The sequence below is a fragment of the Dipodomys merriami genome, unplaced genomic scaffold, assembly GCF_024711535.1.
Source record: "Dipodomys merriami isolate MVZ:Mamm:240054 unplaced genomic scaffold, mDipMer1.0.p SCAF_5, whole genome shotgun sequence".
NCBI classification, from domain to species: Eukaryota; Metazoa; Chordata; class Mammalia; order Rodentia; family Heteromyidae; genus Dipodomys; species Dipodomys merriami.
In genome coordinates, this window is record NW_027206068.1 from 64829021 (window position 1) to 64854931 (window position 25911).

The window sequence follows — 25911 nt, forward strand, 5'->3', positions numbered from 1 at the left end:
TATTTCCAAATAAAAGGATTATAGTTATATTTTTTAAAAAGGAAGATAAGCAGATAGGCAGAACTCTTGGCTATTAGACTGTTTGCCTTATGAGTCAAGAGGAAGTGAAAAACCTGGTGATTTTGAAACCCAAATTCTATTCTATACTGATTTTGGAGGTCTTTTCCTTGGCATTTATTTCCTTAAACAAAGCTTGATTATAGGACTAAGTTATAAGGAGTTCTCCATTCTTACCAGTTTCATTTTAGCAATCCAAACACATCAAAAGATTATTCTCCCTAAATATGGGAAAGATAAGAGCTGACATGATTTCTTACAGGGATATTCCTATTTCATCTTTATCACTACTGTTTTGGGGGAGAATAGGGCAGATCTGTAGTGTGACAAAGACCAGTGCCTTCCAGAGAACAGGGTCTAGAGTCACACAGATGTAAATTCAAACCCTAGCTGGATCATAAAAGGTTAAGTCCACTTGGACTCTCTAAACCTATGGTTGTCCTCATGGTCTTCTAAGGTATCATGGAGACTATTTACATAGCATTCCTAAAACACCATTAGTGCTCAGTGTTGCCTGTTAGTTTTCCCTGGTCTGAAGGACATGGTAAAAAATAAAAGGGGGGAGGGCTGTCAGAAAAGTCCTCTCTGAAGTCATCTTCCAGGGAACTCAGACTCGTGGTAGCTGCTTTTTAGGGTGTCACTGAACAAGGCACCGTTCAAGGTATATGTTACCAGATGGCCTCAGCATAATCTCTGTTCTTGTGTCAATTCTGTTTTAGCAGCCAAAAGTGAGGAGAAAATCAGGGACATGAAGGTGTCTCCACCCTAAAAAGAAAATGCACCTTAGTATTGTTATTATTACTATTATCATTATTTACCTTTTTTAATGTTCCTACTTGCTTAAAAAATTGAGACAAAACATTAGATCCTGCAATGTTTAGCATATTAAGGTCTTAATCATAGGTATTTATATAATATGCAAAATTAATTATATATTTCCAATAGTTTTTTGCCTTGTGAAATTACTATTTTCTTTTCCATATTACATAATCTATGGTTTTAATACTATTAAAGCAGAAGAATACTGTAATGGAATAGCAGAACACTATTAAATCAGAAGCTTCTTGGCACCAGAAGTATTTACAAATAATACATTTTATACTAAGATATAGTTATATGCCTAATCTTTGCCAAACAATTTTGAATCATTTTTTTCTAAATGATGGATTATATTCATTTTAATTTAATTCCCAGCCCAACTCATTTATTTTTAAAACAAACTTCTGAATGGGCTAACTTGGGTTTAGGTGACAGTTGTTCAAGGACCTTGTGATTGGACATTTCAAAAAAAATTTCCACTGACTTTTAGATAAAATTGTTCATGAGAACCCTCTTCCCCAAGAGAACAAGAAATTTGCCTTTGTCAGTTCACAAGACCTAAGGAATCCTAGTGATATCTTCAACTGGGAACCTGAGCAAACTATTCAGTACTAAAAGGCAACAAACTCTCCTTGAGACAGTAAAAATGTAATGAAGGCTATGAAGTACTTGTGTTGAGCCTGTCTCTTCTGTCCTTTGGGTTTCTTACTGCCCAGCAGGGATGAGAAATTGGTGACAGTCATTAGACCAGGTAGAAATGGCAGACAGGAATAATTACATAATATTCCAGAATGGTAGTAAAAAAAAAAAAAATCTGTCTTGGGCTGGGAATGGTAGAGTGCTTGTCTAGCATGTATGAAGCCCTGGGTTTGATTCCTTAGCATCACATACACAGAAAAAGCCAGAAGTGGCGCTGTGGCTCAAGTGGTAGAGTGCTAGCCTTGAGCACAGAGAGACTCAGGGACAAAGCACAGGCCCTGAGTTCAAGCCCCAGGACTAGAAAAAAAAACTGTCTTAATTGCTTTGAAGTATTATAGAAAGTTCTTAACTTTTATCATTCCCAAAGTTCTTAACAGGAAAGAATTTGGGGACATGGAACAGGAACTTGCTGGAAGGCTATGGATTCTCATTGGGCTGTGAGGAAGATTAGAGTCATGAATATATTTCGTGAATAAAATCTATTCTTTTTCCCTAGTCTTCCATGTAATAAATAATGTTTATTAGCAGTTGGAAAAACATTTTCAGCCTCTCATAAATCTGAATTAATTTCTGTTTTTGAATTTTTAATTGCTTATTTAGGGACCATAGTAAAGTATAACTTTGAACTATTTATAAATAAAGGATTTCATTAGCATGTTAGGTATGTAAGCTACATTCCATGGCTCAGCTTTTAAACATTGGAGACTACAACTTGATGAAACTTTTTAAATAACTCTAGAAACACTCACATTCATAGCTAAATTCTAAATCCTAAGTCTTCCTTCCTTCCTTCCTTCCTTCCTTTCCTTCCTTCCTTCTCCATATTCTCCCTTTCCTCCTCCTCTTCCTCCTCCTCCTCCTTTTCCTTTTCTCCTTCTTCTTTTCTTCTTCTTTAACAAAATAACTTCTAATGTTTTGTGTGTCTGGTGAAAGCTATATGGTATACTTGAGACAGAATTTCTTTTATTTTCCTTTTTTGTTTTTGTGTTTTTTTGGTCAGTTATGGGGCTTGAACTCTGGGCTTGGGCGCTGTCTCTGCGCTCTTCAGCTCAAGACGAGCACTCTACTGCTTGAGCCACGGTGTTACTTTGGTTTTCTAGTGGTTTATTGGAAATAAAAGTCTCATGGACTTTCCTATCTAGGCTGGCTTTGAACTATGATCCTCAGATCTCAGCCTCCTGAGTAGCTAGGATTATAGGTGTGAGCCACTGGCACCTGGCTTAAGGTTGTGTGTGTGCTAGTTGCCTTTTATATATTTTTTTTTGGTCTTTCATAGCTTTTTTCTTTTTCTTTCTTTTTTTTTGGGGGGGGGGTGGTCCAGTCGTGGGGCTTGAACTCTGGGCCTGGGCACTGTCCCTCAGCTCTTCAGCTCAAAGCTAGCGCTCTACCACTTGAGCCCCAGTGCCACTTCTGGCTTTTTTCTTTCTGCTTATGTGGTGCTGAGGAATCGAACCCAGGGCCTCAGGCATGCAAGGCAAGCGCTCTACCACTGAGCCACCCTCCTAGCCCCATCTTTTTTATTTTTCCAGAGCTGAGGACTGAACTCAGGGCCTTGCACTTGCCAGGCAGGTGCACTTCTGCTGAGCTAAACCCCCAGCCCCCAGAATTTCTTTAAAAATATTTCATAATGTATACAGGCCTTCCTCCTTGTTAGTCTAGATTAGTGAGATCTAACATGCCACATTGAGATTAGTACCAATGAACAAAGTTTAAAAATGTGAGGGTTTATTTTTCCATTTTAACATCTCCACATTTCACATACAGTTCCTTTGTTGGAATAAAAATCTTGGTAAAATACACATCAGCCACTATAAATAGCAGCTATACGGCTGTGTATGCAGGAGAGCCTCCACAGAGTGTATTTTAAACCCCACTTTGTTTAGAATAGGAAATTCTTCTGATGCTCATATTTTCCACTGAGGTGACATGGACTGTCCCATGTCACATCTTCACCAGCTTCCATTTTCCTGTGCCTTTTAGGAATTCAACTGATAGATTCCAGAAGATTGCTCAATGTGTGCTTTTTTCCCCCCTAAGGCTAGCCTGGGTCTTATTATCCAGGGGGAATTTTGCATACTTCTTGGGGCCCTCCAAATGAAAGCTAGCAAACTCCCAGAGCTAGCATCAGGCAACTAGGTAATGAAAGAGTCCTTTATTTCTGAAGCTTAGTAGCTCTAATGTGTCTGTTTTGAAGAACAGCAGTCAATCCATTTTTTTTTTTTATTCTCACAGTAAACCTTGCACTGTTGGGAAGTCATTTTTTTTTGGGGGGGGAGGAACTCAAGAGACTAACACAGAATAAAACTGAGCAGGAAATGAGTGAGCAGATGAGCAGCATGAGGTGATTGGTTATCAAGCTGATTCAATGACAAGAAGCATCATCAGGTATCAGAACACTGCATCTCCCGCAAGGTGCTATTAGCAGCTACAGAAGATGTGGACCTCTGCCTGCTCCTTCCTTAAACAATTCAACCAAACGTCTCTGTAACCTTTTTAGGGAGGGCCCATTCTGCAGAGCTAATATTGCCTCATCACCTCTCCTTTGAGGAAGAGGAGAAAGCAAGTACTTTAAAAGGCTTGGTTACCAGTGGGGTAATGTTAAGTGATACCTGGGCCCTTCTTGTGTCTGCCCTCTTTTTTCTATCCATGAAAGCTAACTATTCTAGTAAAATGTGTTTTCTCTCAGCTGATATCTTCATGCTACATCCTGGTTACTCAGGATTTTTATCATTACAGAAATTGAGTAGATGCTGAACTGAGCAAAATGGGGTTTGTATACCTGCTTATTCTAAAAACCCAAAGCTGAGGCAGAATAAAAGTTCCCTCATCCTTTAGTTCAATTAGTACCTGTATATGGAGGCAAAGCATTGTGAAATTTACTTCTGGATTTAAGAAGAAGCATAAGCTGTCAGCAGCCTTCAGGGGCATCCTCTTCGCCCGGATGCCAAAACCTCTCCTGGTTGATTTTTCAAGCTACAGAATTTTGTTTCTTTGTGTTCTCTAGAGAGATAAAGAGTCTCACCTCAAGAATTCCTCTGATTATTAAGTGTAATTAGACCTTTGCATCATATATTTCTGACCATTTATGTTTTTTAGTTGCATTGTGGGGGCAAAGGATTTTATTAAAGGAAGAGTTAAATCTCTTTTGTTGGCCTCTTTGTGATAGATCTCATACTCTTAGTACTATTTGTGATTGGTATCTGCGTTGTAAAATCAGATAATAATCAAATTACAGGGTTCAGACCAAACCCCCAGGAGTCCAACAATGAGCAACTCTATAATCAAAACTTTCTCTAATGAAAGACCAAGTATGCTGTGGGGAGGAGTGAAGGGATTCAGTTAATCCCAGAAGTAGATATTGGTAGGGCCAACCTCAAACTGAAATTACAACCCTTTCTGAAACAGAGAGTATAGAACAGATAAGTTGGGTTGAAAGTTTAGATACTAAAGTATGGATTGATTTCTAGCATTTGGATATGATGGTGGACCCTCCCCCCCAAAAAATACAAACAAAATTAATAAACAATGCATTAAAACCAAGACCATTTTTTATCAAGATATGGCTGCAAGGAGGGTGTTTTTACAGTAAGAAACTTTTTGTGTGTGTTTTTTTTTTTTTGGGTCCGGTCATGGGGCCTGAACTCTGGGCCTGGGTGCTGTCCCTCAGCTCTTCAGCTCAAGGCTAGCTCTCTACCACTTGAGCCACAGCACCACTTCCGGCTTTTTACTTTTTGCTTATGTGGTGCTGAGGAATCGAACCCAGGGCCTCATGCATGCAAGGCATGCACTCTACCACTGAGCCACCTTCCCAGCCCCTTTTTGTGTTATTTTTATAAGTAGTTCATGTAGCTCAAAGCCTACTGCTTAGACTAAGAAGGAAGAGTTATTTTTAGAATGATTTTCTTCATGACAAAAATATACCTTTTGGTTAGTTTGTTAGCATAAAACTAACGAGTAAGATAAACTTAGTGAACTGGAACTCACAATAGAATAGCCTCTTAATTTCTAACTTAATTTTTAATTCTTAGAACCAAAGGGAAAGTGTCAGAAGGAAAGATAATTTGAAGCTATCCTAGAAAGACTCTGAATTCCAAAATACCTAGGAGAGATCTCAGATTACTTCAGTCCCCTCTATTTTTCAACATTTTAGGAAGCCACGTTCATATTTCACATCTTTGGCTTTCAAATTTGAAGTGACTGCTACCCTTTTGAAAAGCATCATCTACTTTATTTTCTTTGTTGTCTTCATGAGGTCTTAAAATTAAAATGTTTTCCAGATGGCTTCTGGATTTTCAATGAGAAGAATGAAAATGATTTTTTTTTATTAAATGTTTTCCCTAAAAAGCCCTGTCTGGTTTTCTTCTATCAATGAATGAACATGCACAAAAAAAGAGCTCATTTGATTTTTTCTTCTTTAGTTCTAATAGGAGTTTGATTTTTATTGCTCAATAACTTTAAAGTAAACAGCACTAGAATGCTGAAAATCTTTTTTTGCCCCTAGTTGATTTGTAATCACTTGCCTTAGGCTGTCAGATAAGAAACCCAAGAATTTGACAAATACTTCTAAGGAATTCACCACATAAGAATCAAATTGTACTTGTATTCCAGATCAAATCTAACTGTAATTTATTACATTAGCAAATCTAAGAATCATAAATTTGAATATCTAAGAATGGTCCAGTGGAAGATGTCCATACAAATTCCCAGCCTAAGTCTAGGGTCAGCACCAGGCATCTAGAAAGAGCCAAATGAGGCAGACTTTGAGTTGACTCTCAAGATTTGTTGGGTCATGTGACATGAGAAGCTCTCCCTCACTGGGCAGGTGTTTCCTCACATCTACCCTGGGTTTAGGTGGCACGGTCCTGTGATGGTTTCACCTCCCTTTGCTCTGACTCTACACTCAGGAAGAAGTTCTTTGCAGCTTCCTGACCTTGTGGATTACAGAATGGGAAATGGCATGGTTGGGAATGGAGAGCTCCCAAGGCATTGAAGTCAGATGTCATCCATTCCTTCTTAGTTGATTGCCACTGGGAGGTATACATCAGTCTGTGTTATGCTCGGTCTCCCTGAGACCTATGGCCTCTAGAACTCCCAAAGTCTAGTTACTGGTGGAGAGCAGTTTCTAGATCCTGTACTATGACGCACGCCCAAAGGATTACTCTGTGGAAGTTTTGCAAGAACCAGCCAACCGGCCTTCATTAACTATCTTACCTCATTATGGTTCTTCTTCCAGTCTATGAGCAAATGATAGTATTTAATGGACCATCTGCCTATCACAATTCTAGGATGTTTGGGTGTAAAAGAGATATTAGCATATAACCCCGCTGGCAAACAAAAAGATTATACCTTATTTGACAAGAAGAAAAAAATGTCTACATTAGAATAATAAATAAATAAGACTGTGTATAGGTATATGTATATACATGTATATTTACATATTTAGGATCATAAACTGCTCCATATGACATACCATACAAAGTAAGACAATATCTAATACCTATATAATGACACAATTATATAAAGTATCATTTATATATATATTATTTATATAGCATGAATTAAAAACATGATAACCAAATAATCCAAAATATATAATTAGACCATTTCTCTAATGATAGGAACAGATATGCTTTAAGCCAGGTCTGTCTTTCAAAAAAAAGAAATTAATATTTTTGAACCCTTATATGGCATCCCTGGAAAAAATCTGGATGTGATTATAGCCATAAAAGTCATGTGTAAATTTAATATCCAGATGCATAAAGTGGATACCAGCAAATATATTTATGGTTTTGGAAGTGGTTAGGTACTTTGCATAAAAGTGATACACACTGAAAATTATGTGGCTTCTGAATTAATATGCTTCCTTTGAAGATTTTACCTTCTTTTCTGCATTAGAATATATCCTTAAAGTCCCTGTGACAAGTTGTTGACTCCTTCACAAGCCTACATTCTAAAATATGTCTCTATGTCTTATAATGTTTGCATTGTATAAAAGTCCTATCTACTTTCCTTTCTTAGAATCCTACAAAGCAGATATGACTATTATTTTCCCTGAAACTAGATTCAGTGTTTTGTAGCAGCCATTCATTCATTCAAGAAAAAGTTGTTCAGGCTCTGTTATTTCCAAGCACTGTTTCAAATCTATTTTAAAGTTGTTTTTGAAGCTTGAGGAAAGAGAGTTAAAGGCATGATGTGTTTGTGTTTGTTTGAAGAAAGCAGTACAACTGATTAAAACACCCAGGTTTCAGTAAAACCTTAGAAAGACTAAGATTAAGTGTCAGGTGCTGGTAGCTCATTCCTGTAACCCTAGCTACCTAGGAGGCTGAGATGTGAAGATTGCCATTTGAAGCCAACGCAGATAGGAAAGTCTGAAAGATGCTTACCCCCAATTAATCACCAAAAATCCAGAAGTGGAGTTGTGGCTCAAGTGGTAGAGCACTAGCCTTGAGCAAAAATGTCCAGGGACATTGCCCAAGCCCTGAGTTCAAGCCCCAGGACCAACACACATAGGAAAAAAAAGTAGACTAAGTAATTGGAACAAAAGAGTTTAAACAGAAAATGGCAGTCTTGGAAGTAGAAGTGTGGCTCAAGCAGCAGAGAGCCAGCCTTGAGCGGAAAAAAAAAAAAAAAACAAGCCAGTGAGAGCATGAGTTCGTGAGTTCAAGCCCCAGTTCTGGTACCATGAAAAAGAAACAAAAAAAAAAAAATGTGAGCCTTGTAGCCAGTTAGCTTGGAGGAACTGACTCATATATTACCACTTAATTATTTCTCAGATGCATGCAAACACGAGTAGGCTCAGACTTCCTGTTCTCCCATCCTCAAGTGATAAATTGCAAAGAAAGAAAGCCAAATCTGGGGGTGGGGGAAGGGAGGAAACTTCAGAGAGGGAAGGACCAGGACTTTCTAGAATGCAGAGAAGCAAAGGGAATAAAGAGTTCTGACAAAAGGAGAAAGGCAAGTTCTGACCGATAAGGATAGAGAACATCAAGAAATCGCCTGCAGATGATAACAGATGGAATGGATCCTTCCTCTGACTAGGCACTAGTCTTACGATAAATGTTTAGAAGTACCACTCTGATTGAAGATGTGTGCTTAAGTGCCAGTCTGGTGACAGCTAGAGGTCAGGCAATAGTCCAGAGGAAGAATTGCCATGGCAAGGCTTGAGTCTGGGGCTTCGAAAGAACAGAGCACCCTCTTTTTAATAGAGAAAGGCAAACCTGCATTTTACCATGACAAGTCCAGAAACCTCCCACCCTGTTTCATCCTAGGACCAAGGACTCACTCTGGTGGTGTTTCTTGTGATATCCCCTGGGCTGGGGTTATAGATGCACTGGAAGAGGAGGGAAGGAAGATGTTGAAGGATTAGCTCCCATGGAAGTGGACTGGACACCAAAAGATTCAGGAGAATAGCTACTTTTGAGTGAAGGAGTAGAAGATAGCCCTTGAGAATATAAGAAAGAAGAAAGTCTCTCTGCAGCTTCCTCACATTGTGGATTACAGAATGGGAGATGGCTTGGCTGGGAATTAGTCATATGTCACCTATTCCTTCTTGGTTGATTGCCCTTGTGAAGTATACATCAGTCTGTCTTATGCATGGGTCCCCCTGAGACTTGTTATTTGTCAAGTTTTCTTTCTTAAACGAGACAGCAAGTACATACATGCGCAGAGAACTGCTAGTTCATTATCTTTGTCAACGTTCAGAATAACATATGATACATTAAAAAAAAAGTCACAGAGTCCTTGTAGCTATTCCCATCTCCTGGGTCAGAATTTGCTCATGGATGTAGGTAGAATCACATTATTAATAAAAACAACTCTTCAAAAACTATCTGCTTTAGCACCTCTCTGTCTATGTGGAGTGTCTCATATAAATTCAACTACTATGCACCATTTCCATGGCTCCTGTTGCTTGGTCCCTATCTCCCTCTGCTAGGAAGTTCTTTTTTTTTGGTCGGTCATGGAGCTTGAACTCTGGGCCTAGGTGCTGTCCCTCAGCTCTTCAGCTCAAGATGAGCACTCTACCACTTGAGCCACAGCACCACTTTCGGTTTTCTGATGGTTTATTGAAGATAAGAGTCTCATGGACTTTCCTGCCTGGTCTGGCTTTGAACCACAATCGTCAGATCAGCCTCCTGAGTGGCTAGGATGACAGGCGTGAGCCACCGGCGCCCGGCTTGTTAGGAAGTTCTTTACAGGGGATAGTCCACTCAACTTTTCTGGAACCCATCCTGAGAACTGAGGTCAAAGACATTACCATGTCATGCCCTGTCATGATACTTCTGGAGGCCCTGCATTCTTCCTATTGAATTCTGAAACTTTTAAAGCAAAGATAGCACGTATGTAAGGAGAGACAGCAACCCTTCCCTCCATGTTCCTCTTTGTCACCTGGGCACCAAAGTTTAGCCTATAAACAATACATGCTGTGTGGGAACAGCTTCAGCCTCCCTTTCCTCGGGGCACAGACTTGCTGCAATGGGGCTGGATCATACGCTCCCCAGGCCTTTGTGCAGATGGGCCGCCTTGCTGCTTAGCCAGGCATGCTGGGATTTCTCTCAACAACACACATGACTAAAATGTGACTTAGGCCACCTCTGACAACACTTATTTCCCCACTTTGAGTCATCTACAGGAAAAATATACCTGGGTCGAGGCCATTATTTGCCCCTTATGAAGCCAAGTATATTAGGTGGTTTATGTAACACATGGTATGGGGTAGGGAAACCAACATTTTTCCATATTAAGACACCCCAGGCATTGTATACTAACTGGGGAAAGAGGAGGGTCGCAACTATAAGTAGAACTTCATCACCTTCTTCAGATAGCTCAGGGACTCATAAGAGCACATGGAAATATTAGTGCAATTTAGCACTTTGAACTGTTCAGCATTCTGAACTGTTGCAAATTAATAAGTATATTGATGGTGTATTTCAGGTAGGTGCTCTTTGAAAGATTTTTTTTCCCTCTCCCTTTGTGAAATCCGTCCTTGTCTTCCTCAGTTTCCTTTTATAGTTACCAAGAATTTAAACAAGGAAAACAAAATACAGATTTTTCCTGAAAGAACATAAAACATGTGACCCTGAAAACAATTTGCAGTATAAAGGGTGAACAACGATAATCACAGAAACAGCTCTACAGGTCAATGCTGGAAATGGACGAAGCAACACATCAGGAAAAATAAAAACTGACTTTGCCCCCAAATGGATGACCTCTGTTGACCTCTGACGGAGTTGCTACCGTGAGTGAGCCAATGATGTCAGGACATGATCGCAGAGCCATTCAGGCAGCTCTGGGGCTTCATCCAGGCCTGTTCAGTTGTGGTCATGCCTTTGCTATGTTCAATTTTGGTTTCTCATTTGAAAAGCTGATCTATTTCCGGCTTATATTAAAAGGGTAGAATATAAAGCATTGACATTTAGCTTAGAAAAGACAAGGGTTGTTTCAGTAATAGGAAGTTTAACTTGATAAGAGAACCAACAGAGCGTAAGAAAAATTAGACCCTGGGGTCTTGATCAGACTAGTTTATCTTCTGAAGTAGCTTTTACTTTATTGATCTCAGGGTACTCTTCATTTTCTAGAATGTACTGAGATATTGGCATATATGTGTATAGATATGTGTGTGTGTACTATATATATATATATATATATATATATATATATCTTAGCTTCCTTGAGACTGCTCTTCTTACATTTTAGATCTCCCCTCTCTTCCCTAGTACTCACTGCAATGACCTGTTTGTGGCAACAGCATTAAATGGGAATTTTAAAAAGGAATATGGCTGGGTGCTGGTGGTTCACACCTATAATCCTAGCTACTCAGGAGGCTGAGATTTGAGGATCATAGGTTCAAAGCCAGCTTGAGTAGAAAAGTCCAGGAGACTCTTATTTACAATTAAACGCACACATACATTCATACACACACACACACACACACACACACACACACACACACACACACACACACACACACACACACACACACACACACACACACACACACACACACACACACACACACACACACACACACACACCAAGAATGAAACTGTGGCTCAAGTGGTAGAGCACTAGTCTTGAGCACAAAAGCTCAGGGATAGCACCTAGGCCCTGAGTTCAAGCCCTAGTACCAACATACACAACAAGAAGGAACATTCTGGAATGAAGAGGCATGGCCATCATTATAACAGCACTCGGAGAGTGTTGCAATCCAAGCTGTGTTACAAGCCTGGAGACAGATGGATCAAAGGATAATTAAGAAAATGGTGCCAGTACAGGCTACAAGGAGTCTAAAGGCAAAAGAAGAGGTTGGTTGTTGCTTTCCACAGCAGTCCCTCCATTCCTTCACACCACCCCAAGTAAACACAGGAGTGCTCCAAAGACACAATGGGAGGGGAAGAGTAGCAGGGAAAATAAGCTACTAGAAGACAAAAAGCAGGAGAAAGGAAGGAGGTTTCTTGGAACTATTAAAAAGTACTGTCACAGGACAATTTGATGTAATATAGTTGAAGCAAACCAGCTTCAGAGTCAGGGTGAATGGAAGCGGGGATTGCCATTTGCATTAAGACTAACCAAAACCACGAAAGCAGGAAAGAGGTTCTGCCTGCAACTATATAGTTAACCCCCTTTAATTTCATTCCTAGATGGAGCTTGGGAAGCCACCACACCTCTAGGCAAGATTTTTGCCTTGCCCTAAGTGTAGAGGATCTATAAATTTCTTCACAGGAAAATTCATATCTTACAGATTCCTCTTCAAATTACTCAAACTGTTCCTCCCACATACATAGACTTTAGTGAGTTTCTGTAAACATGGGCACATGTATATGCATGGATCTACATGTGCATGCACATATACATGCATGTGTATGAGTGCATTTTCCATTTGCATGCATTTTTAATGTGTGTGTGTGTGTGTGTGTGTGTGTGTGTGTGTGTGTGTGTGTGTGTGTGTGTGCTTTCAGTGCATTCGGGTACTACTCACAGCACTTCCCACATACCTCTCTTTTCCCCAGGGAATTGCTCCAAAGTAGAAGCTGTTCTTAAACAACTCTTGCAGACTGTAAAGTCTGGAACCGATCATGTGGTCCAGTCTCCTACCTCCATGAAGTCAAGTTATTTTTTTTTAAATATCACATTTTATTAATAAAAGACCACCCTGTGGTGAGAACTGTTCCTTTCTATCAAACTGACCTCCATCAAACCTTCCCAGCTCAGAAATCTCTTTGATGAAAACTTAATAAAGTATCCAGAAATGAAAAGATACTCTAAGTCTTTCTGAGAGTAGCCTAGACTCATTTTCCATAGTCAGAGTCCTGAAGGATCATCAGAATATGACACCTACAATCTTCCTAAAGAATGACGGGTCCTGTTGTTTACAATGCCACTGAATGGTGAGCAGTTCGGTTCCGACCTCAGAGATGTCAGTTCAGAAAGCTGGACATGACATTTCCCAGTCTCCACCAACTGTGAGAATGCCCATGCCTGCAAGGAACATTGTTCACAGCAACCTGTCAGCTGCTCTCTCCTCCATTCTCCGCCACTGCCTTTCCATGGACTGATAGCCCTAATCCAGCTCTGAGCTCCTAATCTGATTTGCTTATTATCTCCCTGCTTGGAATCTGCCTGTCCTCTGCCCTATGCTCTGCCTATTCTCTACTGGCGTCTGTCCCATGTCCAATACTCACAGTTCTCTCTGTGAACTCCATGTCAGTATCTGATTAGTAGGTAGTTTGTAATCCAGCACCAGTGAGCACTGAAGACAGACAGCTATCCCCTCCCCACTACCCTGAATCAACAACAATAATCCACTGAAAATGTGCACCAACCTTCCCCTTCTCCTATGGCCTCAACTAAGGAGAGCGCTGAGATGGCTAGATAAACGCTATATAACTGCCCATTAAGCAAGCTTCCAGCAGCTACATTTTAGCATATGAGCAGATGTTTACTGCATTTAGTATGTGTGTATGTGTTTAAGAGAGAGAGAGAGAAAAGAGACCAGAAAGAAAGAGACAAAAAGAGCCAGAAAGAGACCTAGAGAAAGAGAAAAAAAGAGCCAGAAAGAGTCTGAGAGAGAGAAGGAGAGAGGAGAGAGAGGGAGAGGGGGGAGGAGGGAGAGAGGGAGAGAGAGAGACAGAGACAGAGACAGAGACCCAGAGAGAAACAGAAACAGAGACAGAGAGAGGGAGAGAGAGACTGCTAGCCCAGAAGAAATACAAGATTTTTTTCCCTCTACTATTCCATTTTATAAGCCAATTGTGAATATGTCAAACTCTACCTGCCATCTCAGATTTGGAGTAGGAAGGGAGTGAGGAGAAGGGAGGAGGGAATTAGGAGGAAAAATTTGTTCCCAGGATCAAATGAGTCTCATAAGCAAGTATGTTCATTTGCTACTGCTGCTGTAATAAATAACCACAAACTTAGTGGCTTAAAGCAACACAAACTTATTATGTACAGGTCTGTAGATATGCCTGGACTAAAATTGAGGTTTTGATAAGGACTGCATTCCTTGCTAGAGGCTCTAAGGGAGAATGCATTTCCTGCCTTTTTACCTCCCTGAGGCTCCCACATTCCTGGGCTCTTGGCTTTCTTTCTACATCTTCAAAGAAGGCAAAGTTACATCCCTAACCTTTCTCCTATACCCTTCTTTCCCACTGATTACAGTCACAAAAGTTTTTTTTCCGAGTTTAAAAACCTACATGATTGGAGTGAACAAACCTTGATAACCCAGGATAACTCCTATTTCAATGACTTCAGTTCAGTCACAGCTTCAAACTCTCTTGGGCAAAGTAAACATCTTTAGAGTAAATTTTATTCTGTGTACATCAACAAACCATGGAATTTTACAAACAACTGGAGGAATGAAAATGGATAAAATTTGGTAGAAAAATGAGCAGCACAATGTCTCCATACATACACTATATATATATATATATATATATATATATATATCTTATATATAAATATATATTATATATTTTAAATCTTGGCTCAAAGTGATTAACTCAAGACAAGTCCATATTTAAATCAGTATTGTGAACACAGGTATAACCCAAAGTTTTTATGAGTGTTATTTTCCCTGATCAATGTATATATCAGAATATATGGAGATAATTAACTTTGACATTCATTGAACTATATTTACTCCAAAAATTATGACTTTGAGGACAGTCCAATATTTACTTATCTATCTATATCCATCTACCTAGTTATCTATTTTTGTGCCACTGAGATGGTTTAAACTCAGGCCCTAAGCTCTGTCCTTAGCTTTTTCACTCAAGGCTGGCACTCTACTACTTGAGCCACACAGTCCCACTTTCTGGCATCTTGGTGGTTAATTGGAGATAAGAATCTCACAGATTTTCCTGTCTAGGCTGGTTTCAAACTGTGACCCTCAGATCTCAGCCTCCTGGGTAGCTAGGATTAGAGACATGATTCTCCAGTGCCCAGCAAGTCCCAGTATTTAAGCATGTTTCTATCTCATTGAAGTGGAGGACATTTAACCTTACTGAATTAAATTTCTTTAAGTTGAACATCAGAGCAGCTTGAAGATACGGGGCAAGTTTTGGAAAAGCTGTTTGTCAGTGTTTTTGTGAATGAGATAAAGCCGTCCATCTCAAACATCTCTTTCATTTTGTGAATTTGGTTCTCAATGGGTGAGATCAGTTGCTTCTGTTGTTTACCAAAAAGTAATCTAACCTTGTGTTGTAGAGATCTTAGTTCTACACATTTGATGAAAGCTAGTCCCATAAGTCATTGGGCCCTCCCATACCAAGGCACTTTTGGGAGATGCAGAAATATATTCATAACTCAATCCAAGATAGGGTGTCATCACTAGAATCAACACCACCCCCTCATGAGGGGGTGGGAATTGGCTGCTTTCCAAGCCTTGCTGACCAGTCCCTTTGCCAGGCGTGGCTGGTGAGATCACCAGATGGACCCGCTGTTCCAGCAAGCTCCCAGGCTGGCTACTGCCCTCATCTCTCAGAAGACAGATGCAAAGAGCAGACACCCTGTACAGTCCAGCCCACCACTGAGCAAGAACATGTCTCTTGGTTCTTCCTATTTCCTTTGCATTCTCTGGCCCTGGTATCATTTCCTAGATAAAAGGGATAAGAGGAGTTTCTCAGATTTGAATTCTCAGTAGGAACTGTTTGCTTTGGAAGCCACTTACCCCAATACTAATTGAGAACAGAGACCAGAAGGAGAGCCTGAGAACAGCACCCGGATGAACTTTTCAGTGGGCTGATTTCTGTTGATCTTGTCACAACTGGGATGTGTATTCATGTAATAATACCACCATCAATTGTTTTCCAAAGGCTGAGCCTAGACATTCACATCTTTCCCTTTGGCTTGCCTTGGAATCGTTATTTATTCCACATAGTTAAGCACATAGAGTCTTCATTAGCAAAGCTACTGAGGATCCTGGTCCTGACAACTCAACTCTGTGAGTCTGGAAATCTCCAAGCACTCGGCTGCCCTTCAGATCTAAACGTGATGGGGCTTCTATTAGAGAGATTACAGTAAAAACTAACAATCAGCTCTCTGATGATCCCACGTGGAGGGAATGGGTGGGGAGGAGTAGATTTGGCTGAGGACAAGCCCAGACTTTCGTCACTGGGACAGACCAAAGTGTTAACACAAAGGGAAGACCCTGGAGCATCCTGCTCACTGCATTTCAGCCACAGATAACATGGCCTGTCTGCGGGCCTGGCCCACGCCCTGACCTCGCAGCCAGGGCCCCCCCATCTCAGCTGCCTGCACCCCTGGCCAGCTGCAGACATGCTCGGATCGGGGTCTCAAGGAAGACGCAGCCTGGCCGCGCTCTCCCAGTGAGTCTACACTCAAAGAAAGATTGCTTTTTCTTTCCTTTCCTCTCTTTTGCTTTCTTACTTTTTCTAACAATAGCATTGTTGTGTTTTTTTTTTCACTTTAAATATGAAATTGTGGGAGTGGGAGGAGGAAAGAGACACAGGGGAGAAAGGAAATCTGTGAGAATGTACATTTCCATCTTGCCTGAAACTTTTGGGTCTTCACTGCGGGGCGGTTCTGATCCAGTGATTTTCTTGTTGCCATTTGTATGGTACCTTAGGAAGCGTTTATGGGTTTCTCTCGTGCAAATACCAATCTACAGAGCATTGTGTTGCTGAAGATCTGCTGTTAATTTAGACCTGAGCCTTTTGCCTCAGACATTTGCTGGCCTCAGAGATTTCACTAAGCCACACTTGCCCAATCCCTAAAGTAAACAGCCCAAAGCCCTCAGTCCCTCTGACCATCTGATTGAGAGCAACAAGACCCGTAGCATATGCTATTGATCAGGGAAATGTTCAGATAAAGTACTTGTGGAATTCCAGGATCCCAGGATCCCCAAATCCTGGAATGTGAAAACCAGAAAGAGCCTTCTAAGATAGTTTGACTCAGTGTTCATTCCTTCCTCCCAGGAGGTTACAAGAACCCAAAAGAGTAACTGGACTTACCCAAAGTCAGACAATCGTCAGTAAGTAGGGAAATGGTGTCTGTAATGTTGGGTAGGTGAGGGGTCGTTTTCACACTGGTGTTTATAGAGTTTGAGAAACTGTTAAGGGGTCATGGGAAAAGGTACTGCACAAGAGTAAGAACACCAAATGGCCTTTCAGTAAGTCTTTCCCATTTCTGAGCATTTTGGCACAGATTCAGAATGGCAATTGTTGTTCCAGTTGTTCCAGGGTTTGTGCAACAGCTTAATCAAATAAACAGAAGAACTCAATGGGGAGAGGGGAGGGGTCCTAAAAAACGGAGACCCACGTTGATAATATTCACCAATTTCTTGGATAACCAAGAAAATGTGCTCATTGCACTATTTTTTTAAGTCAAATGTAATCTGATAAGGAATCCTCTAATGTAAAGGAGATATGCTGATTAAATAGGTTAAATCTAGTTAAATCGACCCAGAACTCTGACTCTCCAGTGTCTTAGTGAGTCCCAGTTCCTTTCATGCCTCCATCTCTCTTTCTCAGCCCCCTCCCCCAACCCCACTACACCACCGCTCTGCTATCTCCTGTAACATTTCCCCGGAATGCAAGATCTCCATGGAAAGCTTCAGAGACCACAGACCTTGTTTCATGCATTCATTACAGATGAGGAAACCATGGCACATGGAAAGTACAGGCTTGCCGGGGTCTCACAGCTGGTCAGCAACCGAGCGTGGACGGCTAGAAAAAAATTGTATTTCTGTCTCCCTTCCTCCTCACTACTCTCTGTCCTTCAACACCTGGTCCTGGCTCTTTTTCTATTCCATACATGTCTGTGGTTCTCTCTATTTACTTTCTCCATATTTCTCTCTCTCTCTCTTCCCCACTTACTCTTGTCACTTCCTGAAACTCCACAGTGATTGCCTTCCACCTGGATGACTGTCATTTCCTCCCATCTGGTCCCTGGCCTCAGCCTCAGTCCATTTTCTGACCTCATCCCCAGCCCACCCCATTTCCCCCTCAGAGGATAGAACTCACTTTCCTTAACACATCATTCAAATTCTCCAGAGCCTCCCTTCACTGTTTCAATCCGAATCTCTCCTGCTGCAGCAAAATCACATCAGGTCCCTGCTCCCAAATCCATCATACACAAACCACACCCATCTTTGGGCTTACTCCTTTCTCTGCATGAGAATTAACTATTCCTGCTTTCTATGTCTGCTTCCTTCAAAGTCTGGATCAAATGCTACCTTCTCTCCTAAACCTTCAGTCCCTCTTTTTTCTCTCCTCTGACAACCTATGCCCATCTTTTTTGTGTTCAGGTATTCAAGTTACGGAGAACATGTCTGTCTTCCCCCTGGGTGATGGTAATCCACTCAAAAGCAAAAAAAACTATTTTGAATCTTTGAATCTTCAGCATGCAGAATGGCATCGACATTATTTTTGTTTACTCTTTAGTTCTCCCATTAGTGAAGAAATTAGACTTATTTCATGCAACTTTATACTTTTCATTTCAGCCTTCGAACACAGGAAAGTGCCTGTACCTTTATTTTTGCAAGAAGTATTAGGTTAAGTGTGTCTAGCAAATGAATTAGAAATTTCTATGCATTTCCATTAGATAACTTATCCCAGTTACATCACCTACAGGACAAGATTGGCAATGGGGTTTTTTGTTTTTGGTTTTGTTTTGCTTTATGAGGCACATTAAAATTCCTGAATGCCAAGACCTACACAAGGACCATGTTATTTTCTGAAGCAGGTGTGAATAGCTGTTGAGTTCTTCAGACTTCAAAGTAGGTTGAATTTTGGTAGGATCACTGAGAGATTTTTTTTTTCTCTTATAGCTCAGTATTTTCACTGCTACTTTTAGCATATTAAAGCCCTTTTGAAGTTTACTTGGGTCAAGATTTGGGGTTTTCTGTAAATATTTATTTTACTCAAGTAAGAGTTACATTTCTTTTAAAGAAGTATGCTTTTATATATCCTTGGGAAGAAAGTTCAAAAGTTGTATTCTTGTGTCTCATTTTCTAACAACCGTGGTAGGGCATATAAATTTTGAAACCATGGAATCAGAGAAGTGTGGAAGATTATTTTCACCCCACTATTGTCTGAGGGAAGTAAATTGAAAACATTGCAGAGAAATAAATAAATGGCATAAAGAAGAAACACACAGGAATGTTGAGATTTTTTAAATATAAACAAACAAGCAAACAACAACAACAAACAAGCAAAAACTATACAAACGTGTGGTTCATGCAATACAACCTGGGAATTTTTCAAGCTGAATTTATCAATAATAATGGAAACTATATCTGTCCATTTTCCAAATCAAGAATACAGTGCATTTGAAATTTTTTCCCATTTCTGAGCTATATTATTGTTATGAGCAAATTTTTAGATCATGCTGTAAAATGATATCTTAGACAACAAGACGCCATTCCCAGATGGGTCCCCTTGTTTATGAGTTGCCTGCTGATTTCTTGTTCCTTTTGTTACTTTTAGTATCTGATAGTGCATCTCTGTCTAATAGCCATAATATCAGGAAACCTACGAGGTAGAATTATGTTCAAAGTGACAGTCAATAGTTAGTGGAGGTTTGTCTCTTTTGGTTTTTGTACAAAACTGACCTTTTTTTTTTTTTTAATCTGCTCATGTTTTGGTTCAAAGATAGGTTTCTCTGGCCCTCTATCTGGTAAAGAATAACATTACTTTAAAAAAAAGAATAACATTACTAATGTTTATAGATGAAAGTATAAGAAAGAATGGCAGAAAAAATAGGTGACTGTGCTTTGCCAGGTATTGAGAATATTGCGGAGATGTGCTTGTGGAAGTGGTCTTGACCTTCTGCTTGGGTCTTCCCTGTGAATGGCCAGATGAACACACCAGCTATCCACCGGTCTTGATGATGCTGATGATGCTGTTGGCATCATGTTTCCTTTTTCCCACTTCTTACCTTTGGCCTGTGGATCCTTGCAACGAGCCCTGTGATAAGCCCTGGGAGCCATCCATATTGTCAGATCTAGCAGTGGCAAGAGGAACAGGACACAGGGGAGGAATTCTGCTGCCTTCTGCAAGCTGACTTGCCCCTGACATTTCTAACTGGACAGTAAAGATGAATTGCCCACAGAAATACAGTTAGCTGCAGTTCTTCAGTACTCGCTGCCGACCTTTGTTGAATTTCAAAGGTGGCTGTGGATAGGTTGGCCTGAGATCCCAGCAACCCTGTGTCATGGCATTTGAAGTTCCAAAAGCCAATTCACAAATGAAACTTTGGGAAAAGGATCTTCATAAATGTAGTCCTGCCCTGATTAATTTCCCAGCCTATTTGAATTTTTCAGAGGCATCTTAAAAGAAATCTGTAAACCTTACTCATTTCCATCTATTCAGTCAGCAAATAGCCATTGAGGGTTTCCTGTCCTAGGCTTGCTGGACTCCTCATGAAGAACAGGAAAAAAGATCAAGCTCAGGCTCTGGCCTCGAGGTTAGCTTATCTTTGAACCTATCAGACACTACTTATGCCTTTTTCAGCCATGCCCTCCCTACACCTTCCAACCAACACACACACATTCCCCAGCTCTGTTAAAACTGTGGCTCCCATCAGAACAGCCCAAACCCACAATTAGCGTCATCTGATCACTGTTCTCAATCTTATTTTCTTCTAGTCATCCTCTGAAAGAAATACATCTTATACTGTCACCTAGTACACACATACAGACAAACAGACAGACAGATAGACACACACACAGTCACACATATGGAACAAAATACTCCTGTGTATGATGTTCTCCAAAATCTTCCATACTATTCTATTTTACTTTAAAAAATGATCTACTAAATAGATGTGCGTGTGTGTGTGTGTGTGTGTGTGTGTGTGTGTGTGCTTATGTGAGTACACACTGGTACTAGGGACTTGAATTCTAGGCCTTGAGTTCTCACAGATTTTTGTTTTGTTTTGTTTTGTTTTAACTCATATCTGTCACTCTACCACTTGAGCCACACTTCTACTTCTAGCTTTTTGCTGATTAATTAGATAAGTTTTTCCAGGTTTTGTCTGCCCAGGCTGGCTTTGAACTGTAATTCTCAAATCTTAGTCTCCTGAGTAGCTAGGATTCTAGACATAAACCACAGGTGCCTGCCTATCTTATTTTTTAATTGGATTAAATATTAGTACCTACAGAAGAGACTTTGTAAATGGCAAACAAGTCATGAACTGAAATGTGAACACCACTGAATGTCTCAATGACCTTTGTTCCTCCGGTCCCTGTCTTTGGGCTAGCTTAGGAAACACTGCTAGCTGGGGACCACCCAGGCTATTAGATACAGAGGTCAAGCTGGTGATTAAAAGGAATGGTTTTTGGGTGGGAATCAGGTATCGATTCTTCTTCAGTTTACTCTATAATCATTGCTGCTGCAACATAGCTATAAAAAAATCTATAAAAAAAGATGCAAGGCATCAGTTGCTTATGCTCAGGAGGCTGAGATCTGAGGATTGCAGGTTGATGCCAGCCCAAGCAGGAGACTCTTCTCTCTAATTAACCATCAAAAAGAAAAAGAAAATCTGGAAACAGAGCCATGGCTCAAGCGATAGAGTGCTAACGTTGAGCAAGAAGCTCAAAGATACTGCCCGGGCCCTGAACTCATTCCCAAGGACCAACACCAAAAACAAAACAAAACAACAACAACAAAACCCCTCAGATACTAAAGCCCCTCTCTTAGCAAGGACATCCATCCCAAGTGTCAAAGTAGATGGAAAAATATTATATACAAAATCTATGTAAGTTATTGTTAAGTAACTTCATTTCTCCTAATTAAAAGTTAATATCAGAGGAATAACTTGCGCAGACCATATGTTCTTAATAGAGCAGGGCAAGAATCCTTAAGCAGGCTACAATATGATGCAACTTCCTAAGTGAAAATCTCAGAGTGACATTTGTTTGTGATGTTGTAACTAGGCTTAAATTTAAGAAACTCAGCCATACTCTTCCCACTGTCCTTAAAATGCTTGTCTCGGTTTTAAAATCAAGGCAGCACTAGGTGGTCAATGGGTTTCTAAGGCATGAACCAATTTGTGAACAACTATCGTACTTTCTGCTCTACTCCACTAAATTTATAAACATTTAATGTCCACTGTTTTTTGGTTTTGGTTTTGGTTTTGGTTTTGGTTCAGTCATGGGGCTAGGACTCAGGGCCTGGGTGCTATACCTGAGCTCTTTTGTTCAAGGCTAACATATTCTACCACTTTGAGCCACAGTTCCAATTCCTGTCTGGCTTTAAATTCCCTCCTGATGGCTGGAAAGCAGAGACTAAGACAAGAAGGTACCAGTGTTCTCCTTGATTCAGGCAGGCCCCACTTTTTAAAGGTTCTACTACCTCCAAAAATGCCACTGGCCGAGGACCAGGCCTTCGGGGGACATTTCAGATCCAAACTATAGTACCCATGCTTATAAGTCTTTGCTTAACTTTTTTCTAGAATTTGACTCTTCACTTCTCAGTTTGGATATTATCAGGGGAAAATAAACTAGTAACAACAACAACAACAAAGAACTTTATTTACCCCGCCTTGCCACTGTTCCTCTTTAAAAGGTCAAACATTGTTAATATAGATCAACAACAGGTCACAGCTCATCATTCCCTGATGCAATTTCCAGACACAAAAAGGATATAAAATATATAATAGATGCTATATAAAATATATAGCATCTAAGCAAGTGTTTGTGGGGGTTTTTTTTGGGGGGGGTAGTAATACTGAGATTTGAACGTCAAGCCTCACACATGCTTGGCGGGCAATCTACCACTTGAGCCATGCTGCCAGGCATTTTTGTGCTAGGTGTTTCTCAGGTAGGGTCTCACAGTCTTTCAGAGGCTGGCCTAAGATCTTGATCATCCTCCCTATACTTCCCAAGTAACTAGGATTATAGGCAAGAACCACCATACCCAATTTAGGCAATTCTGAAACCTATTGGTTTCATGACCACTCTAACTTCTGTGTAGATAGTGTTCAAAGCTTTATAATAAATGTGTAGGCTATACCTAAAAAGCAAATAGTAGAAGACTTGCATGCAGCTATTGAATGATTTTGTTGAGGCCAAGGGGCTTAGGTACCTAGGCCTTTGAATCAAAAGGGAGGGCTAGCAAGGACCTGTCGTTCAGCTCTGCTCTCTGGCAGGCAGCCTCAGTGGTGTGCATGCAGCAGGTTGGGAAAGAATCTCAACACTCCTGTTACTCAGGCCTTCTCCGCACTGAACAGCCAAGTTCAGGACAGAAGAGAAACCAGGGCCAGCCATTCTGACTCCCAACTGGATTCAGTTGGCCAGTTGCTTGATTTCACCATGCACGCACGACTTTCTCTGCCTATAAAAATGGTTAGGATTCACCTTGCAGGTTTAGTAACAAGTAAAGGAACTAGCCACACGAAAGTATGTAAACCACAGTGGGTGCTTATTGAGTGCTGTGTTTCCTCTCTTGTTCTCCCCTCAGAGGAGTCTGGAGAGAAATGACATGATATCTAATGCTGACAATGTGACTGAGTCGGAGGCAAAAGGCAGGAGAATTTAGTGTCTGATTGACATGCATACATTCAAACCTCCTTGTACTGTTCAGAAAATCATTCCTTCACTTTAGATTTTTGTTGTTTTAGTTACCACTTCAAAGGAGAATCCAGATGGCTATATTTCGAATAACTTACTTTGTTTTTTAGAAGTGGAGCAAAATATAGAATTGCTACTTTTCCTAATTAGCCTAAACCAGCTACCTTGAAAAAGAGGGGAATGTAGACTATAGGGGTTGATTTGCCATCAAGTACCACCCATCTTCAAGTATCTTGACAGGTAAAGAAGTATAAATTAAGAATATGGTCTTCAAAAGCCAGAAAAGCTTGGGTTTGGGTCTCAATCCTATTATTTTATTAAAAGTGTGTCCCTAACCAAGGCACAAATTAAAAATATGGGTTTCTCAGTTTATTCATCTATAGGAAAGAAGACAATACCTATAAAGCAGCCCGGGCCAGGTGTTAGCAAGTACTGAGAAATGAGAGAGGGAAGATAATAATCCTGATAATCACTGGCCTCGCTGGATGTGGGAGATGAATCTGAGGAATGACTAGGTAATGACAAAAGTATGAATGACTCTGACACCTTGAATTAGTTTCCTAGGACAGCCATCACAAAGTACTACAAACTGGGTGGCTTAAAACAATTGAAACTTATTGTCTTATTATTCTGGAGGCTGAAAGTCTGAAACCAAGATGTCAGCAGAGAGTCAGACTTCTCTGGGACCTGCAGGGAAGAATTCTTCACCTACCTTCTACCTTCTGCTAGCCCCGGGGGTTCTTTGACTTGGGACAGCATGACTTCAATAATCTCACATGCCATTCTTCCTGCATCTCCTCACCTGGTCCTTGGGAATGGCTGGATTTGTATCCAAAGGCCACCAATCTTACTTGTTTGGATCCCACCCTAACCGCCTCAAGGAAATTTGATTGCATCTGCAAAGACCCTCTTTCCAATTAAGATCACACCCTGAGGTACTGGGAGTTAGGACTGTAACCTTTTTCTAGGGGACATCATTCCAACCATAAATGAGTAAATAGACTTGCATAGAGACTTCTGAGAATTAATTATTCAATTAAGTTAAATGCTGAGGTCTCCACAAATTGGGCAAACTCCTTACATCCTGGATAGGTCTCTTAGGAAAAACTGTATTCTGCTATCGGTTAGCCTTGTGAGAAATGAATGTTTCCTGATCACAAAATAGCCAAACCCCCTTAGACCAAAATGTCTGGGGCTTTCCTTTTAGTCTTACCAAGAGAAGTACACCCAGGAAGTGTGGATTCTCTCTATTCAACCCTGGGGTACTTACAGATTGAACCATCTTAGACATCTATATTAACTCATACAGAAGGAAATATTTCTTCTATTTCCTCTCCCTTCCCTGTGTAAGTTTAAGTGTTTGACCTGACTTAAATAGTGTTTGATCCATAGACATATTCAGTTTGATCTATTGAGTTTGTCTCTCCCCCTTCTTAAGACTGGTGATGGAAAACATCTGCCTTCAGGGTATGGACTGGCTTTGAGACCTGGTTAGCCCTGAGGGCCTGTGGAGGCTAAGGTTTTGTGAGTTTACCTCAGAGCTACATGTCAATCTCCACCATGATCTCCAGACATTAGGACAAAAAGAACATAGCTGAAGTAAAACCTGAACCAATTAACAAATAAACTGGGCTGATAATGTGGCTTTGTGGTAGAGTGCTTGCCTAGCAAGCATGAAGCCCTGGGTTTGACTCCTCATACCACATAAACAGAAAAAGCTGGAAGTGGCACTGTGGCTTAAGTGATAGAGTGCTAGCCTTGAGCAAAAGAAGCTCGAGGACAATTCCCACGCCTTGAGTTCAAGCCCCAGGACCTGGAGGTGGGGGCATGGGGAGAGAGAGAGAAGTTACAGTAGAGAATAGAAATCAGTACAATTCAATGGTACGATTCAATGAGATTTTCTCCTAAATATACCATAGAAGGTGTTAGACACTGTTGGAAAATGTTTATTGACAAAGTAGAAACAACTTTTGAGGGAGGATTGTTAAATTAGTTCCTCTTCAACAAGAATCCCCTACCGAATGACTTACATTATAAGGCAAGTTGTCTTTCAGTAGGTGAATGGGTAAATGCCCTTCAGTGGATGAGTGAATGAATAAACTGCTACAGCTAGACAACTGGATACTATTCAGCACTGAAAAGAAGATGGGCTATTAAGTCATGGGAAGACATGAGGAAAGGAATGACTACAGCTAAGTAAAACAAAAGCTTTGTGTTATGTGATTCCACTCCAACCATATGACATTTGGAAAAAGGCAAAAGCATGGAGACAGAAGAAAGGTCAGGCTGACAATCACTGAAGGAGCTAG

General features: G+C 40.5%; 1 protein-coding gene across 9 annotated transcripts in view; it reads left to right on the forward strand.

Annotated features, from left to right (window-relative positions):
- The window catches only part of Cald1 (caldesmon 1), a 220704-nt gene that overhangs the window by 128999 nt on the left and 65794 nt on the right, over positions 1–25911 (forward strand). Inside the window, exon 1 of one of the 9 annotated variants that reach the window (XM_069996822.1) lies at positions 16176–16397. The exons of the other annotated variants lie outside the window; for them this stretch is intronic. Coding sequence (XP_069852923.1) covers positions 16348–16397 — 50 coding nt within the window. The 5' untranslated portion in view covers positions 16176–16347. Of the gene's footprint in view, positions 1–16175; positions 16398–25911 lie in introns of those variants that run through there. 9 annotated transcript variants of the gene reach the window in all.